At 42.3% G+C, this 13393-nt stretch overlaps 1 protein-coding gene across 1 annotated transcript in view; it reads left to right on the top strand.

Moving 5' to 3' along the window:
• The window catches only part of dner (delta/notch-like EGF repeat containing), a gene marked incomplete at its 5' end in the record, with an annotated part of 45632 nt that extends 32239 nt beyond the window's left edge, over window positions 1-13393 (top strand). The window contains 9 exons of the mRNA XM_080024851.1: window positions 1232-1380; window positions 2242-2395; window positions 3037-3150; window positions 6521-6754; window positions 10225-10351; window positions 10568-10677; window positions 11061-11192; window positions 11297-11543; window positions 12096-13393. Of these exons, the coding sequence (XP_079880977.1) occupies window positions 1232-1380; window positions 2242-2395; window positions 3037-3150; window positions 6521-6754; window positions 10225-10351; window positions 10568-10677; window positions 11061-11192; window positions 11297-11543; window positions 12096-12207 (1379 nt within the window). The 3' untranslated portion in view covers window positions 12208-13393. The remainder of the gene's footprint in view (window positions 1-1231; window positions 1381-2241; window positions 2396-3036; window positions 3151-6520; window positions 6755-10224; window positions 10352-10567; window positions 10678-11060; window positions 11193-11296; window positions 11544-12095) is intronic.

Here is a 13393-nt window from a genome sequence, read left to right as displayed (position 1 = left end):
AAGGGGGGCAGAGTATTCAGGGGGAGGGAAAAGTGAAGGTCAAACTGCGAAGTGGTAGACAGAGACGCATGCAAAGGGCTAAAGAGGGAGGAGCAGTGACGATGCATTTCCCAACCTCACAAGTCGCTGCGTCTGAAAGCTTTCATGATTTGAAGTAGCCGTGACTTGGCATGTCTAACATCCAATGTCATGCTGATGATAGTTTGGTCAGGGGATGAGAGAAGAGCACGAGTTGTTTTATCGGCCCCCCTGATTGGCTGAGGACATTGCGCCGTCATGATGCCTCGTCACCGGTGGACTCGCAGCTCATTGGCTCGGATGGAGCTCTTAAAAAATGGCAGCTAATATTCACGATGGAGCTATTTTTATCCAAGTGCCCATGAAGCTGTCAAGTTTTGATTGAATATATAATAAGAGATGCTCTGAACTTATAGACCGCACAGGGACAAGACAGAGCGGCAGACACTCTCTATGTTGGTCGCAGTGAAGGTCTGCCTGGCTGCATCAGTTTTTTAACATTTGCATTGGCTTTTTTGGCAGTCATGTGTACTTTACAGGCAAGGAATCCTTCAAAATCTGTAAAACTTTTGCAAACAAGACTTAGGTGTTTAAGGCCATGCTAGCAGCTCTATGAGGCCATGCTAATGTTAGCTAAATGCTAACGTCTTCAAGGCCAACATGCTCACATTGGCAGGAAAAGTCTAAAGAGCTAACCAATTGACAGAATGGTAGATTTCCTCTATCAACCAACCTACACACCTATATGGAAGTCCCTAAAGCCACGCCTCCTCGACATGACTAAAGAAAATACATGGTTCATGGGAGTCTTGTTTTTGATAATATTATCTGACAATGTTTTAAATTAAATATGATTGAAATATAATGAGGATTTAATAAAAATACTTTAAAGGAGACGCTAACTAAGTCCCCTCCCTCGTCCCTACGTCACCACCACGTGAACGCGCAGCCGTCTTCGTCAGATAGTGCCGCGATAGAGAGCAGCGAGTCATCGTTCACAGGCACAACAGAGACCCGCCTCTTTATAGCGCTCTGTCTCCTGATTGGATAAAAACAAGAGACCTTGTGGTATGAACTGTGCATACTGGTTAAGTGATTGCTGTATGAATATAGAGTGATTTAACACGTACAAAACAAAACCAAAAAATAATCACTTACTTATCCTTTAAAGGAATAGCTCATAATTATGTCCCTCACCTTTGTTGTGTGGCAGGTGTGTTGCGTGTGGGCGCCCCCACTGCGCCAGAGGTCACCCTGCGTCTCAACCTGACGGTCAAGGCGAGCAGCTGTGTGGAGCCCGGCAGCAGCTTCAGTGACCCTCAGTGCTCCGGGAAAGGCAAATGTATCACGCAGCCCTCTGAGGTGAGAAATAACACATCCAGACATGTTGGGAATGAAGCTGAAAGGGATGCAGAAAGCAATAGTAAAACTCCAAAATAAGCACAAAGAAAGTGTTTCCATATTGTTGTAACCCAGTGTTATCACTGCAGCTGCATCATTGCCTCATTCTCTGATGCAAAGCAGAAAAAAACACAGAGAAACAGTGAGGGATAGCCCAACACAAGATAAAACAAAAGAGCAGAAGCCAGAACAGTTAACAGAACAACACAATTACCACTAATTACAGCAGTGTAACGTGATCAAAAGCTACTATTTCATTTTAATTGAGGGGTTATACAGTCTCTGGCATTATCTGTTTTCCGATGCAAGCATTGAAGTCTGCACTTACAACAAGCTAACGAAATATCAGCTCAGTTGAAGACAGGTAAAGAACAAACGGGTAAAAAAAAGCATTTGAAACTTGTTAGTCCCCCTCCACATTCATACATTGATCTAAAACAGATGTAGCCTATTCAAGGAGGAGAGTGCTGTGAGGGTTTTAGACCCTTGCTCTATCAAAAAATCTACCTGTCATTGCATTGTTAAGTTGTTGAATTATTTCACAATATATGCAATCTCATTATTTTCATTTCAAGGTTTGCTTCTTTTCCATCTCCATCTCCATTGTCTGTGAGCTCTTGTCTTCATTCCACAATTGGGATTTAAAATGCTGGTCTCCTTTAAGCATCTTGGGGGCTTTGACTTTACAGTTTAAAAGCTCTTGTGATTTCTTCTATATCAAGTTGTGATTTTGAAAAGGATTCCTCTGCGCACTCTAGATAACAATGACGATAACGCTTAACTTGAAATGTAAAAATGTGCGCTTGTGTGTACCTTATACAGAGCACTTTCTTTTGCGAGTGTGCTGACGGCTACACCGGAATCTTCTGCGAGGAATTCGATGCCTGCCACCACAGACCTTGTCGCAACAACGGCACCTGCACCGACGTTAGACAGGGGGGCGAAGGACGCAACTTCACATGTGCCTGCCCTCCAGGTGTGTTTGTGTGTGTGTGTCCATCTCAGGCCCCTGGGTGTGTCTCTCTCTCTCTCTCTCTCTCTCTCTCTCTCTCTCTCTCTTTGTTTTTATAAAATCCCTGAAAAAAGGACACAGAAACAGAGAGCAAATTGAACCTTTGATACTGTCACATTAATTTTAGAACAGGGCCTTGAAGCGAGGAACCTCTGGTAGGGAAGTAAATGTCAGCGTTGACCACTGATTGGCTGTCACCTCCCATTAGCTAATTGTGCTAACATGCCCTGTGAGTGTGCAGCTGATGACAAGCAGCATTGTCAACTTGAATTTACAGCAACTAGGTGGCTCAAATCAGTGCATTTTGTAGGCATTGATGACTTATTTGTTCTTCTTATTAGGATCCAAATGAGCTACTTCCATGTCTGCTGGCTACTAAAAAAATACAGATAACGGACAACCTTTTGAAAGCAAAAAAACAAAAAACAGAAAACACACAGAATTCAAAGTATTAAAATCTTGTCACTACGTGTGTAGTTCATTAATGAAAGTTGACTTTGTTTTGCACTCTATCTATTGTATTTAACAGGTTTCAGCCGCATTTGACACCACTGTATAAAAATGAAATCAAGTAATCTGATTAGAAAACGGTGTGTGATTCTCAGGTTATGAAGGTGAGCGCTGCCAGTTGCTGGTGGACCACTGCCTCTCTCAGCCCTGCAAGAATGAAGCCACTTGTTTCAGCAGCGTGGCGGGGCCCAGGTGCTACTGTCCTGAAGGTAGGGGACTCAAACACTGCATTGTGGAACACCCATTTTGGTTTGCGCAAGCAGCATATTGGCTCAGAAAGCCTTCAACAGCTTGTGATGTTTGTGTGTCCTTTAAAAAGAAAGTGTGTCCATCCTGTCTGTTGGTCCAGTGTGTCTGCTGCGTGTTTAACAGTATCTGTGCCACTGATGCTTAATTTAAAACTTGCCTCCTCCTATTCTAATTAGTCTTTATTAGCCTTCACGGCCTGCATCAGCCTCTCAGGGGAAATCTGTGACCGCAAAAAACTTCTGCCCAAACAGCATTTCTCAACAAGAGCACACTATAGTCTGCAATGAATGTACACCGTGAACATTGAGTGTATATACAGAGTGTGTGTTCATACACAAATACACATACAAAATACAGGGGAAAAAGATTATGTAACAATAGCCGCCCGCCTCTGCAGATGGATGGAAAAGCTGGCACAATGCCTGTTCTATTGTGTTCAGCTCCCAGCGGTCAGTTCATTCTGGATGGAGGAGGAGGCCTCACTCACACTGCAACACCCTGATTGTATTTTTAATCTGCTGCTGCCAAAATAACAAGGCCTCCAATGAGGAAAGGAATTCATAATCCTCCACCTGTATATTTCTTTTTCATTAAATGAGAGAAACTGCAGTCAAAGGGCGGATGCGAGAGAGCCAGCATCTCTTAATTAGTGCGAGGAGATTTGTGTTAAGACAGGGGTGTCAAACTCATTTTGGTTCGAGGGCCACATACAGCCTCTCTGATCTCAAGTGGGCCGGACCAGTACAATAATGGCAAAATAACGTACATCAACTCCAAATCTCTAGCTTTGTTTTTCAGTAATATGCTTTATCACTCAGTCTACATTTGTAACCTACATTATCACGGATCACCTTGTGTGTGTGTGTGTGTGTGTGTGTGTGTGTGTGTGCATGTTTAGGTGGATGGATGTATTCGACAAATGAACAGACAATGTCGTCTAAAAAGTTTTCACACAAAAGGAAGAACAGAGTACACGCAGAGGCGCATAACCATGATCTAAAAAAAATACATTTGACGAAATTAGATTGTGTCCAAGAAGGACTGAAACCAAAACAAGATGTGTGTCAAAATTGACGTGTGCAGGTCTGTGCAGACTGCAGTGTTATCTAATGCGCTTATAATTACTTTAGGCCTATATGTTACATAAGGTACATAGCAAATAAGCTTTACCCAGAGGAAATCAGGGGATTAAACCATGACAGAACAAATACGTATGATACAATTTAATTTATGCAGAAGTGTTTGTGTGTGTGTGTGTGTGTGTGTGTGTGTGTGTGTGTGTGTGTGTCTGTGTCTGTGTGTGTCTGTGAGTGTGTGTGGGCCAGCATCTGTGTTTTTGCAAGCCTCTAACAGTTAAGGGAGAAGAGATGAAGTAGAGTGGATAGAGGCAGAGGAGCGAAAAAATGGATGGAACAAATCAAGGCAGTGTAAAGAGAGAGACTGCTGCAGCAGCCTACTACTCTCTTTGCTGCTGCTGAATGATAAATGTCCTGCTCACGCGGTGAAATAAAGTCTTGCAGATCAATGGAATGCTTGAGAGGGATCTCTTAATTAGCTGAATGGAGTGAGCTTGCACTCCGGTGCTGTCAGCACAATGGAATTTACTATGGTGTTACTGTAAATCAGAGGGGAAGGCACACAGTATATACTGTATCATAGCGAGGTTAGTGCGTGTCCACACAATGCACTCTTTATACACTCTGTGCTTGGTGCAATGGCAGTTCCCATGAGAGTTGAAGGCAGAGGAGGAGAAGGGGTGGAGATGAGAGCTATTTTTAGATGAAGAGGATTGGTGAAAGTATTGCAGAGTCTCACTCGCTAATGAGAGGAGGTGAGGAAGAAAACCAATGGCTTCAACACCCAGCCAGTCAAAGGTGAAAGAGAAATGGATTGTGTGGGTCTGCACGGAATACAACTACCACACAAACACACATGGATGGAGATTGTAGCGCAAGAAGGCATGACAGAAACACCCCCCCCCCCCACCCCCTCAGAGATGCTGGTATAACATAATCGCCTAGTTAGCCATCCCTGTCGAGAGCAAGAATTCATTCTGTGTTTAGCTGTTTGGACTGTCTGTTTTGGTCTCCAACAAAGAGGAAGAAGGGAGGATACAAGAATGATAATTAGAATTGCTCCAGGTGGTGATCTTCAGTGGTGGATGTTGACAGAACCAAACGGTGTGCTCTGTCTTTTTCTCAGCATGATATCTTTGATCAGTGTGGTGTCCCTCCCCCACTTTACATCTGCTTCCATAACAGTGGGACGTCATTAGGCCTAAAGGAAAAGTTCTACATATTGTCAAAGACCCTGCTTTTTTCTTGAGAGCTAGATGCAAAGATCTTTACAACTTTCATGTCTGTATATTAATTTGAAAGTGTAGAGCCAGCAGTCTGTTAGCTTAGGTTAGCACGAAGACTGAAAACTGAATAGTTAGCTTGGCTTATTTTTTTCTAAACATGCCCCGACACGTTGTTTATAATAACTGTACTGTATAGGCTATTGTATTTATATAAGACATTATTTTTCTCAGAGAAAAATAGTTTTGGTTGCTTATAGTCTTGCACTGCACAACTTTAACTTGATATGGAATTGATTTGTTGTACTGTAGGCTACTGTTGTGCAAGCAGGAAATTTTTTACTTTTTTGTGTGAGTATTTCAATTCCCTGGTTCTGTGTCATGAGATTAGATGAAGTTATGCACACTGTTAGAAACTGCAGATATACATTCCTGCCTCATGGCTGTACGCACAGTACTACTCTGAAACAATCCGATTTAATTGTTTGTTTGAAAGTCTACAGGTCTTTGTGTGCAGCCCTGACAACTAAACCCATGAAACATGGAGGTGAGCTTATTTGCAGCTTATAGCCTAAGCGTTAGGTCTTAGTTGACAGAATAGCAGTTCATGCCAAAATGGATTTCACATATCTCTCTGCACCCCCGGATTTGCATTTTTACAACTAGTCGATTTGCTGCAAACAGCTTTGTTTGAAACCTCTTAAGTGACCAAAATGGAGAGGAATTCTTCAGATTCTGCCTGAAAAAATGTATATCCATCTTGATTTGAGTTCTCCAGGTGTTGTTTAGAGTATTCTGTTGGATAAGGACACTGCTAGAATATGAGATTTCAAGAAACCGTTGTAAATAATATTAAGGGTACTGGCAGCATTTCCATCTACACAGCGCTTCTGTTTTCTCACAGGCATATGTGGATAACTAGCCTTGTGGGGACAAAATAATTCTTTTTATGTTGTTTTTCTATATTTTCTCTCTCAAAATAACACAAACCAATTTCCCACTCTTGTCTGTGCATTGCCTCTCTCTTGCAGGATACCAGGGTGCTACATGTGAGCAGAAGGTGGACCCGTGTGCATCCAGCCCATGTCACAATAACGGGACGTGCTATGCCCAGGGACCGGGCCCCCTGGGGTTTGGCTGCAGCTGCACAGCGGGCTTCACTGGCCCCAGATGTGCCCAGCTGGTGGACTTCTGTGCCCTAAACCCCTGTGCCCACGGGGTCTGCCGTAGCGTGGGCAACAGCTACAGGTGTCTGTGTGTCCCAGGTGAGCTGCTGCTGTGTCGCTCATCTCAGTGACTGACGCAAATTCAAATTAACTTGTGAATCCTTGGACCCAAACAGCATTGTTTGAATTTGGTTCAATATTCAGGAAGAACTTTTTTTTTTCATGGGGTTGGATATAATCGGGAACTTTTGACAGTTATTTTGTGCGTGTGTTTGTGTGTGTTTGTGCTGCAGGTGCATGTCTTTGTCGGCCTCAATATTGCATAAGATTATGCAACAATGGGCCCCTAAATCTCACCTATCCCTCCCAGAGCAGCTACCCCTCTGCATCACTTGTTTCATTTTGTGCTGTTGGTTTTAAAAGAGACACCGAACTGAATTCCTTTGATCGTGGGAGAGATGAGAGACTGTCAAAAGCTTTCCTCCACCACAATTGATCCACACTGACACTCCTTTCGTCTCCACCATTATCAAACAAAATACTCCGGCATACTATAACAAACCTTCTTACGCTTATTCTAAAGCTTTCACCACTCTAAATATGGCTTTTTACAAACAGCACCGCACACAGGCTTAGTGATACGGAAAAAGAGATTACGCTTAGAATTGGTTCAGACTCTGACTGATTGAGGGGTTATTTTTAGCCAGTACGATCCTAGTGAATTGATGCCTCTGTGTTGTCCTCAATTGAGTGGAATGATGACTTATCATAATCCATTGTCTTGCAATTACCTTGCTGTGAGGGAGATGACTTTGCTGGGGGCAGATAAACATAATTTGACACTCTGCCCTTTTACACTATCTCTTTATACCATCGGACAATCAAATGCATAAGCCACTCCCCATCTTGATGTCTTATTTGATGCTCCCATTTATTTCCCTGCTTCGGTAGCCTCCACGGTTGCTTCTTTTACCATCTGGCTTTACCAAGGCAACTAGTATTGAAATCATTTTTGGTTGCTTATGTTAACGAGATAACTTGATATTTTAGGCTCTGTAGGACACAAATAAATTGCTACATAGCTAGATAGCGAGATCTATTTGGAGTTATTGTGTGAGCTTTAAAAAGTTGCAGCTCTTTTCAAACCTGAGGAAAAGAGTTTCCTCAATAATTCCTATAATAAGTGAAGACTAATTGCTTGTGTTGATAATCCCTCCATAAGCCATGCTTTTTCAAATGCTTTTACTCATATGCCCAGGCGTCTACTGCTTTCCAATTATTCAAATAACATCCATTTCCTTCCTCACAGACTCAGTCTAATTATTTTTCCTTTTAATGCATTTATGTCCTCTTTTTGTTTTCTGCTAGTCTTTATTTCCCTCCTTCCTCGTCTTTATCTTACTGCCATATACCTCACATCATTCCCCTCTCATTCTCTGTTGCCTGGTTGTCATGGTGAAGCAGTTGCCTCAGAAGTGTGTGTGTGTGTGTGTGTGTGTGTGTGTGTGTGTGTGTGTGTGTGTGTGTGTGTTTATGTGTTTCTCCTGCTTGTTGCTGCTGGTTGAGCAGATGGTGCCAGCCAATCAAATGTTTTTATTCTGATGGCCCTGTCTAATGGGATAAGGGAAATTGGTTATTTACTATCAGCATCTTGGTCAATACTAACACACGCACGCACGCATGCGCACACACACACACACACACACACACACACACACACACACACACACACACACACACACACACACACACACACCCGCACACAATATTTGGGCCAAGATTGACCTTTTCTCCACCTCATCAGAATGCCAGCTGGTGTCTGAGGTATGAGTGAGTATGTGTGTATGCTTGTGTATGAAGCCCCGTATTTCACAGTGCAATTTGTGTGCTTGACTGCCTATATAAGTGGTGAATGTATGCTGGGGTTGTGTAAATACCTTTTGGATGCCTGAAAGAAAGCTGCTGGGGAGCTGATATGCAGAAGGATCCCTCCTCCACTTTCCTGTTATTTCATTTTCCTTTATTTAACCTCGAAAGATCAATTGAGGGGTGACCCTCTTTTACAATGACGTCGAGTTATCCATCTCACATGAGTCTGCCAGTCCACAGAAGGCAGACAGAGTCTTGGAAAGGCACTTGACATTTCACTGGCATTTCACTGGGAGGACCCAAGGGCCACTAACTGGGCTGCTCATTAATTCTCCCTCTCTTTCTCCCACAAACACACGTTAGCTGTCGCCCTGGGTGGGTTACTCCAAACTTTGTCAGCACTGGGGACACAATGGAGAAGTAGATGTAGTCAGGAGAAGAGATAGTCAGTCAAAGTGGGAGGGGGCAGAGCTGATGAAAACAGATTGCTACACTAGTCTTGTAAAATCTCAAAAGACATTGGTCCTCGGGTGATTTTGGTTCTTGCTCATTGATGGTGGAACATTTCTATTGTGATCAGTGGTTGAGTTATGAGAGTGAGCAGGTATATGAAGCGTCAAATTTTAAGTGAAGACACATACACATATTTCACAACTATTTGTAAAACTAATTGCAAAACATAAACATATGTTCACTCTATTCTACAGTCTCTCACCTGCGTTTCTAAAGTTGTGTGTACGTATAACCAGCCCACAAACGTTAGCCATGCTCCCTTTTTAATGCTCTGTATTATTTTAGATATCATAGGAGAAAGAGAATAGCAATTGATTGTCTGTTAGTCCTTTACGATTCACTTCCAAACCTTTACTGATATTTTCAGACTCTGCAGCCTTATCCTGCCTCAGTCAGTACACAGCTGCCATCCTATGGAAAACACAGTGCACTGCATGTCATGTTGATCTTATGCCCAATCCCACTGAAACTCAATAGCAAAATGAATACATAGATGTATTAAGCGGACAACTCATAATTGCTGTATTGATTGATATATGTAGTTAACAGGTGTTGTATCAATGTTGTGTTTCCTGGTGAAACTGTTGAGTGGTGTGAATTGTGAATAAGAGGAGAGGGACTGATTAGTTGACCGAATTTGAGAACAGTCGGATTTTATGTTTAGAGGGGAAATCCATATCAGGTGAATGCGTAAGTTCTTAAACGGGGAACATACCCTGTATCAAGCTTACAATGCTTACTGCAGATGGAATCATGCTCGCCAGTAACAATGCCACATACATAGACATGCACACTTTCCCTTTCTACAGATAAACAAGGCTTCATGCACAAAAAGTAAATTGTTGACTAATCTTTATTTTCTTTATGAGTTAAGTTGTTGTTTGACAAGTTGTCATTATACAGGAAAATAATGGTTGTAATAAATTGACTCTTTAGGAATGTTTGGGATTCATTTCTACAGTGAAAAACCTATACTGTATGCTGCACTGTTCCATGTACAGCAAACTTTACACTTTATGTATCCAACTGACCATGACTGACCTATACAAACTACAAATCACAGCTAAATAGTAGCATTCTCCTGTTTAAACATCATATGGTCCCATCTGCAATGCAGTAAAATGACTCTTGACTGTAATGGCTCTAACATTATGATATAACGGTTTTCTTTGATCTGTCCCGTTAAGGCTACCACGGCTTGTACTGTGAGGAGGAGTACAATGAGTGTCTGTCTGCCCCTTGCCAGAACTACGCCACTTGTAGAGATCTCATCAACGCCTACAAATGTGTCTGCACACCACAGTTTGAAGGTACGTGTGTGTGTGTGTGTGTGTGTGTACATATGAGTGAGTATGTGCTTATTTATTCTTCTATGCAGGCACACATCTGTGTATTAGCTTTACCTCAACAGACACTATTGCATGTTCATGGTTTCATGGGACATGTTCTCTTCTGTGTGTGTGTGTGTGTGTGTGTGTGTGTGTGTGTGTGTGTGTGTGTGTGTGTGTGTGTGTGTGTGTGTATAGGCAGACACTGTGAAATCTACAAGGATCCATGTCTGAAGATGCACTGCCAGAATGGAGGCCACTGTGAGGGTACAGGACTCAACGCTTCCTGTGCTTGCAACCCTGGATATGTGGGTGAGCACTGGTACCATGATCAGGCTGAATAGCAGAAGACTAGCTGCTTATTATTGTGATTTGCAAGACATGGTTATGAGGCTGAAGGATAAGTTACAGTATATGATGCGTTTTATAGACCGCAATATAAACGACTGCATTAAAGCTTCATAAATGATGCGCTGTGGATCCCAGTTCCTTTTTAGAAAATGTGGTCAATTACACAACACAGACACAGTACAATTCTGTATTTAGCTGGTAAACCCTGAAGTGTTCTGCATCTGAAAACAACTGCATGAGGAGTTAGGAACACTGGGAGCCGTGCGCCTCAGTTCCCTGCTCTTTGCTTTGCTGTTGTGTTTTTTTATTTTTTACTGAAAACACAACCTTACCTGTCCAATCAGGGGAGAAGTGTGAGGTGGACATCAACGAGTGCGAGAGCAACCCTTGTCACCACGGAGGCACCTGCGTTGACCAATCAAACGGCTTCACCTGTCACTGTCAACCGGGATGGGTGGGGCCCAGCTGTGAGATCCGTAAGTCAGCCTTTCAGAAAACCTGTCTGCTTAGCTATGAATCATCTATAGTCTGACATGAGGAAAGCTACATGGCTCTGTGTGTTTGTATGTGTTTTATCCAGACCTGCAGTGGAAGCCAGCACACACTGAGGACACCCTGACCAACATGCCCCGTCACTCCCTCTACATCATCATTGGAGCGCTGTGCGTGGCCTTCGTCCTCATGCTCATCATCCTCATCGTGGGCATCTGCCGCATCAGCCGCATCGAGTACCAGGGCTCGTCACGCCACGCCTACCAGGAGTTCTACAACTGCCGCAGCATCGACAGCGAGTTCAGCAACGCCATCGCCTCCATCCGCCACGCCAGGTAGCTGACAGAGTTTGTGTGCAATGCATTGATTGACATATATACTGTATATACTGTAGATACCTGAATTTCCCCAAGGGGATTAAGAATCTATCTATCTATCTATCTATCTATCTATCTATCTATCTATCTATCTATCTATCTATCTATCTATCTATCTATCTATCTATCTATCTATCTATCTATCTATCTATCTATCTATCTATCTATCTATCTATCTATCTATCTATCTATCTATCTATCTATCTATCTATCTATCTATCTATCTATCTATCTATCCATCCATCCATCCATCCATCCATCCATCCATCCATCCATCCATCCATCCATCCATCCATCCATCCATCCATCCATCCATCCATCCATCCATCCATCCATCCATCCATCCATCCATCCATCCATCCATCCATCCATCCATCCATCCATCCATCCATCCATCCATCCATCCATCCATCCATCCATCCATCCATCCATCCATCCATCCATCCATACCAAAAAATGTGTAGTTGATGATGTAAATATTGATGCCCCGTTTTTATGCTTTCTCATTAGATTTGGCAAGAAGTCCAGGCCTGCCATGTATGATGCCACTCCTATCGCCTATGAAGACTACAGTCCTGATGACAAACCTCTGGTTACCCTCATCAAGACCAAGGATTTGTAAAACACAGCCACCTGGCACATTATCAAGCTGTACACACACACAACTGCTCATATACACGTGTGCAACAACCGCATATTTACACACACACACACGTATATACACAGAAAGTCAGAATAGATCTTAAAGTATTTCTTAAGAAAAGAAAATAACAGCTAAACAAAATTGAATGTAGAGTGGAAAAAAGAAAATCTGAAACATACTCTGTAGTTTAAAGAGAACCAAATTGGAATTTGATTGTTTATTTTTCTGTCAAAGTCCACGCTACAGGCTTTATTGTAGCATAAGAGCATCATTTGCATTACTTAAGTTATTGATAACGGGCGACACTACTAGTAACCTCTGCTATACAAGAGCGATGACTTTAGTCTGCACCAGACTGTCTGTCCGTCTGTGGGGCCAGCAACCCAGATGCCTAAATTTCTATTACAGTAAGTGTCAACATTGCTCACAGCAGTCCTTACAGGTGTTGTAGAAATAGGTGCACTCCTCTTGGTGCATACAATGTATCTTTTTCTATATTTAAAAACAAAAAAAAATCTGCAGTAGGTTGCCTTACTTCGTGCATGGTTAGATTTTGATGTTTTCTCTGCATTATTTAAAAAAATCCGTTGTACTTCGGTTGTTATTTTTTCATTTTCATTGCAGTTGTATTTACCTCTGTCAAGATTGTGCCAAATATTTATTTTGGGGGTAATTTGTGGTTAGTAAATCAAAATACATACACTACATGTACAAAATACTAGTCACAGGATGTTTTTCTTTTTAAAATGCATATTGTCCTGTTCTTTACATGCAAGTTTCTCAATTGGTATATGAATAGTAAAGAAAGTGGGTTTCCTGGAGTACCGTGACCCTACTATCATACTGTATGTAATTGAGTGATATTTTAGGATAATATGGTAGGTATATTTCTGAGTGCACAGGAAAAATAGTTGGTTCTACTCAATGTACCTGTTTATGCCAGTGTACAAAATCACCTCTAGTATTGACAGTGTTAAATAGTTTCTGGATGAGAGTTTCTTTTTCCCCTGGCTTTGGGGTAGAGAAGAGGGAGGAGGGGTAAGAGAGGGATGATGTCTTATCCAGAATATATTATGTGCTTCTGTGTCCTGCCAATGGAAAACTCTTGTCTGTGCAGCTGTGTTGTTCCTCTCAAGGTCGAGCAATGTTTTACCAATAGGCTCAG

The sequence above is a fragment of the Ammodytes marinus genome (genome assembly GCF_949987685.1).
Source record: "Ammodytes marinus genome assembly, chromosome: 3".
Lineage (NCBI taxonomy): Eukaryota > Metazoa > Chordata > Actinopteri > Uranoscopiformes > Ammodytidae > Ammodytes > Ammodytes marinus.
Note: the sequence above shows the minus strand (reverse complement) of the source record. Positions and strands in the feature narration are given on the sequence as shown.